The following is a 6167-nucleotide window of genomic DNA, read 5'->3' as shown; positions in this document are numbered from 1 at the left end:
CTCTGACCTCAGGCTCTCCGGTGCTGGGGTTGGTCTGGATAAGAATGGTTCCGATCCGGACGTCTTTGCAGACGGCTCTTAGTGCCGGTTCCATGGTCTCGCCGGCTCTCAGGATGGAAACTCCGGTGATCTGACACAAAGAAAACATGGCTCAGGAAGCAGGGAATGGAGTCGGCCTGACTATATACAACGTCTGGAGGAAGTGATGTCAGAATTTCCCCCGGTTTTATCACCTGCAGGCGATTCTCTACCTTCAGCTACCCAAAACATCACTGGGCCACGTCACACTAACACGGCAGAGATATAAATACAGGTGAGGGGACTGTCCGTGACCAGATTTAATCGGGAATTATTAGATTACAGAATCTGTATGCCGAACACTTCCACATGTCCTCCCCGCACACTCACCCGTTTTCCATCAAATGTCCTCCCTTCGTACTCGTGATCTTGCGGGGTCTGAACGGTGCAGCTCTGCAGAGAGAGAAGACAGGTCACCGAGGATGGAGATGGTCCACATAGTGAACAATGTTGTGTCTGAAGGAAGAGGTCGCTGGGGGCAGAACCCGTTTCCTCCTTCTGACACTTAGGCCTTGTTCACACCAAATGCAGAGCAGATCCGGTCAGGTTTCTGCACACGCACGCTAGTTTTTTAGATGCGTTTTTGACACGTTTTTGGAAAAAAAAAAAGTTTAAAGTTTACAATGGACTTTCAGTGCGTTCCAGGCATTTGTGTGCGTTTTTGATGCGTTTGCAGATCCAGCTCTGGAACTGAACGCTGCGATGTGAACTGGAGCAAAAAATACCATTGGAATACATTGGACGCAGTTTTGATCCGCTCTGCACCTGGTGTGAACAAGGCCTTAGATAAAAAGGCCTAAAGAATGGTCTCTGTATGCATCACATGAGAGTGGTGGCGACATTGTGAGCATCAGATCTTCTTTTACACTCTTGTCCCTTCGGCTGAGTTTTGGGTAGTGAATCAGTTTTGACTCCTTTCATATAAATTTCCAACTCTGTAGTAAGAAGTTGGGTGGAGCACTGGACACGGCGGGCCATTAATACAAAAATACAGATTCAAAGTAACGATCACATTTCTTACTTTTTAGGATACACATCGAGCAAAACTGGAGCAGACAAAACATCTGGAGCAGCTGTGCATGGCAACCAATCAGCTTCTCTCTTTCATTTTCAAGTCTTAACTGAACAAACCGAAGAGAGAAGCTGATTGGTTGCCCTGAGCAACTGCTTTAGATTCTGTCTGCTCCAGTTTTGATAAATTCCCCTGGGACCGTTAGGGTAAAAAAAGGAAAATCAAACAAAAACATCCTGCAAGAGAAGAGGAATAATATTTACCTTTCCAGTGGGTCATGTCTCCTACCTCTCCGGTGAGCCGCGTCTCCTACCTCTCCGGTGAGCCGCGTCTCCTACCTCTCCGGTGAGCTGCGTCTCCTACCTTTCCAGTGGGTCATGTCTCCTACCTCTCCGGTGAGCCGCGTCTCCTACCTCTCCGGTGAGCCGCGTCTCCTACATCTCCGGTGAGCCGCGTCTCCTACCTCTCCGGTGAGCCGCGTCTCCTACCTCTCCGGTGAGTTGCGTCTCCTACCTCTCCGGTGAGTTGCGTCTCCTACCTTTCCGGTGAGCCGCGTCTCCAGCCTTTCCGGTGAGCCGCGTCTCCCGCCTTTCCGGTGAGCCGCGTCTCCCGCCTTTCCGGTGAGCCGCGTCTTCTAACTTCTTGCTGGGCCGAGTCTCCTACCCTTGCGGTGAGCCGCGTCTCCTACCAGAAGATAGAACCATGGCGTAGGGTGGAGAACGCCGGAATCCGACACTTTTTTACCCTGACAGGATCCCTTTAACTATATCGCTATAAAGTCAAAATTAATTAATTTTCCGCCTAAAGACCTTAGATGTACACCAACAAAATCATCTCAATCCACCTAATGGTTTTACTGCCGCCTTGAAGCGGGCCCGTGGGTGAGCCAAGGCAGGTTTGGTGATCTATCGCACCGGTAAATCATGGCAACCTCTGACTGTAAGAAATCTAGTATCAGGAATCCCGGATTATATATCTGATAGATTCCCATGATTAGTTTAGGTATCAGCAAAGCATCACTCACCCTGAAGGGCAGGAAGGACAGCGCGTACTCGATTAGAAGCCTCATCAATCGCCGAGAATAAAAGATGAATTCATCCCGACTCGTTTCCCGGTTCCTCATTGGAGGAAAAATAAAGACACGACAGAGATGCATACACCATCATAGGGGTTCATACAGAACATCAGACATATATACACTGTATCACCGGGGTTTAGAATTGGGGAGGGTGAGGAAGATCTGCATGGAAAGCACCTACCTAATAATTGTGTGCATGACGTTCACTTGAGGAGTCTCCTTCAAAACACTCAGCGTCCGTGGCAGAGGCTGTGATTGGTGAGCAGACGCCAGCGCCGCCCTGGTGGTAGAACAGAGACGGATGTTGCACACCAGCCAGACATTACGCTGCCAAGCACACCAAAAGTCGTAGCCCTTTTGTCATTCATATGCAAGCGACACTCCACACGCTACATGCAGTTTCACACAAAGGTTTTGATTTGTTATAAAACCCTGAATCACCCCCGAGTCTGCTTTATGACTGAAATGCACCCACAGGGTAAAGGAGCACATCATGCTGAACTGAGATTATTGGAGGACCAGGAAAATTCTGGGGATGGAATGACCATTCCCTGCACACTGCTTGGCATGGCCCAACTCATGGGTCAGCACTTGGGCTTGCTGACTGGCTAATTGAGGGAAGGGGGTCCTACCTACTCTACCCAGAGCTACAAGGATATTGGGGTGGCTGCAGTAGGATCATAATGGGGGTGGGGAAAGTAGCTGGAGCTATGTAATGGTGCAAAGCATGACACCCCGGGTGCCTTCTGGCTTCCTCTTCCTCAGGGGTGCCTTGATATTTTATAATGATTGGACTCTGATGTGAAAGTAGGGGCTCTGATGTGAAGGGGGGGGGGCTGAAGGCTCTTGATGTGAAAGTAGGAGGCTCCGACGTGAAGGGAAGCTACTGAGGGGGCTCTGATGTGAAAGGGGGGCTCTGATGTGAAAGGGGGGTGGGCTGAAGGTGCTAAGTTACATCAGTAGTCCTCTTCACGTCTGATCTGCATCTTTTCTCTGAATGATCAGCTCAGAAAATAATGAAGCCAGAGGACCAGCATGACAGCAAAGCATCTAGTGTGTTTTCAGAGAGAAAGGTCAGCAATGGCATCACGTGTTTCCTGCAGAGACCACAGAACCAGCGAGCATTACCTTTGAGCAGGACTGCACACACGTGTTACAATCTCTGCAGTGTGGGGGCCTGACACGGATCTTGCCATGTGCGGGGTCAGCAGCCTACACACGGTGCAAATTGCAACCAATCCAATGAGATCAACAGAGAACTCTTCCACCGTGCTGGAAACTAGGACAATGCAATGATCCTGTCAGTGTGCAGGGAATGCCGCCTTCCCGGGGACGGAGAGCCGTTTATGGCAACGGTTGCTCCCGGCGTGATCTCTGGCACGTGCCGGAAAGGACTTGTCCCCCCTTTTTGCAGTAACAAATCTTAAAGTGGAAGTCCCATCACTTTCCCAGCATGCTGGAAGATCTCAAACTCTCATGTCGGCATTACAAATCTCACACGCTGCTGGTTGTGCCGCCAACAGGCCAGCCTGCAAAGAGGACCGCTTCCGTGTGGAGTTAGTGCTGTGAAGGCGAAAGGGAAGCCACACACACAGAGAAGGGTTAATGGGGGTGAAGCCACACGCAGGCTGAACGCCGTTCTCACATGTCCCAGCGGAGCTTCCTCTGACCAGGACACACACAGGAAGAAGAGGGGGAAGAGATGGGAGGAGGACCGGCCACACATGGAAGAATAAAGGAGAGGAGGGAATAGTGAGAGGGGGAAACAAGATGGCTGCACTCACGGCGCACCGCTCATGTACCAACGTGCCTAGCAACCACATTCATATACAGAGGGAGCAGGTGAACCACAAGGTGACCGAGGACAACTCTGCTCGGCATGCGCTGAGTCATTACAATGTGTCCCGCTTCCTTCTTTGTGAATCTCGTTATCCGGACGGTTTTAGCTGAACTCCGGGCACGCTGCCACCAATGGGAAACGTAGATCTGTATTTCTACCCATCCAGGTTTACACAGCTCTGCCACACAGGACAGGAGACCTGATTTCTCACACTTGCATCACTCTCTGTCACTCTGCTCTCTCCTCCTATCAGTTCCTTATTAGCACACGAGCACTGCAGCACAGCTAAGCTGGCTCCTTGTGCTGCTTCTCTGACTCCCAGATTGAGCTCGGCTGTACTGAGAACGGAAGGCGCTGACACACCGGGTCATGTGCAGCTACTTATAATGCTTGTAAAGAAATGTACATCTATTGCAATAAAGTTACACTTACAGGTCTTGTCCCTCCCCCAGCCTGTGACTGGACAGTGAAAATAGAAGCAGCACACTAAGGAGCTCGACACTTTGCTCTTTCCTCCTATGGGCATGTCCCTTGTTAGCACAAATATCTGGCTCCTTGTATTGTCTCCCCCTCTCCCAGTCTGAGCTCTGCTGTACAGGTGATTGTAAGAGGCCGATACCAAGACAAAAATTTGGGTATTTAAATAAATGACAAAGTAATAGATACCGAGCTGCATTCATTGGTGTCTTCTGGATCTACCCGGAGTTCAGCTTTAACATTTGCAGCTTTGCATCACATGAACCAATCACTGACATTCATTCCCATTTGTTCTGCGTGTCTCCATTCATATTGTTATACATTGACATGCAGACCCAGCTGGCCAACAAACCACAACACTGCCAGGGGTGTGTACAGTATTTGGGGGGAGTACTCGCCCAAATACTCAGATGCCTCGCCCGATACTTCCGTCATCAGAGAGCGGGGCGCCACGTCATTACACGCTGCCCGGCTTCCTGATTGGCTGGGAAGCGGCTCCATGATCCATCATCGCTTGTGACAAGGGAGCATGGAGCTGGCTTCCCGGCCATTCAGCGTGTAATGACTCGCTGCCCGGGTCCCTGATTGGTCGGGAAGCTGGCCAATCAGGAAGCCGGGCAGCATGTAATGACGCAGCGCCTGGTTCTCCGATTGGCCGGCTTCATGTGCCCTCATCACCTCGTGACGGGAGGGAGCCGGATTCTCAGCCAATCAGGAAGCCAGGTGCCACGTCATTACACGGCGCCCGGCTTCGTGATTGGCCAGAAAGCCGGCCCCATCACCTAGTGACCTCATCACCTAGTGACCTCATCACCTAGTGACGAGAAGCATGGAGACGGCTTCCTTGCTGATCAGGAAGCCAGGTGGCGAGTCTTTACAGGCCGCCTGGCTTCCTTAATGGGACTTCCGGTATCGGTATTCGGTATCGGCGAGTACCAGAAAAAAAATTATCGGTACTCGTACTCCATACCGAAAAACCAGCATCCCTAATCTGTATACTCACACGGTGTACGTCTGTTATCTTCTCCTGACTTTGACGCAAACCTTCAACTAAACAATGTCGCTGCAGCTGCACCAACACCCCCAGCAATATCCTAATCTGCCCCGGGATGTGCGACTGTCGTGTTTCCCGGACAGCTTGTCCTGCATGGAACGTACAATATATATAAATGCTGGTAAGTGACATAGAAGTGATATTTATTATCGGCTCTCAGACACCAGAATGGCGCATTTTCCTGATAACGCTCTTCCGTCTCTCCCCAGACACTCAGCGGCCCCATACATCACGTTAGATGAGACGACTTCTACACACACACATCTGTGAACGCTGCTGGTTTTCTCTTTCTTGGTACGTTCATTTTAGTTTTTTTCTCGGTTTAGCTGAACTGATACCAAACGAAAGTCTGTTCTTAAAATAGTAGTGGAGGTGCAGTGTCCGAGCGTAGGTGACACAGATGAGGGTTTCCTGTATGGTGTGCAGGGGAGGGGGGGAGAGCTATGAGAGGAAGGAGTGGGCAATTTCCTGTCTTCATCTCTGCCTGACCCACAGTGGAAAATATCTGCCCCCCCCTACACCTAAACCAGACTGATCTGAGGAGACGAGAGAGACGCCGGCGGCTCAGAGATGACCAAAGGCTCCGGCCTAGTTCAATGGCGGGGCTTGTATGGCCCCTTTCACCCCC

At 50.7% G+C, this 6167-nt stretch overlaps 1 protein-coding gene across 1 annotated transcript in view; it reads right to left on the bottom strand.

The window, feature by feature from the left end:
* UCKL1 (uridine-cytidine kinase 1 like 1) overlaps nucleotides 1-6167 on the bottom strand; it is a 22644-nt gene that overhangs the window by 2010 nt on the left and 14467 nt on the right. Inside the window, exons 9-12 of the mRNA XM_018559769.1 lie at nucleotides 2350-2448; nucleotides 2115-2208; nucleotides 409-471; nucleotides 8-130 (exon numbers count right to left, since the gene is read on the bottom strand). Of these exons, the coding sequence (XP_018415271.1) occupies nucleotides 8-130; nucleotides 409-471; nucleotides 2115-2208; nucleotides 2350-2448 (379 nt within the window). The remainder of the gene's footprint in view (nucleotides 1-7; nucleotides 131-408; nucleotides 472-2114; nucleotides 2209-2349; nucleotides 2449-6167) is intronic.

Source organism: Nanorana parkeri, unplaced genomic scaffold (assembly GCF_000935625.1).
Source record: "Nanorana parkeri isolate BGI_ZX_2015 unplaced genomic scaffold, ASM93562v1 scaffold17, whole genome shotgun sequence".
Taxonomy (NCBI): Eukaryota; Metazoa; Chordata; class Amphibia; order Anura; family Dicroglossidae; genus Nanorana; species Nanorana parkeri.
This window is presented reverse-complemented; position numbering and strand designations above follow the sequence as displayed.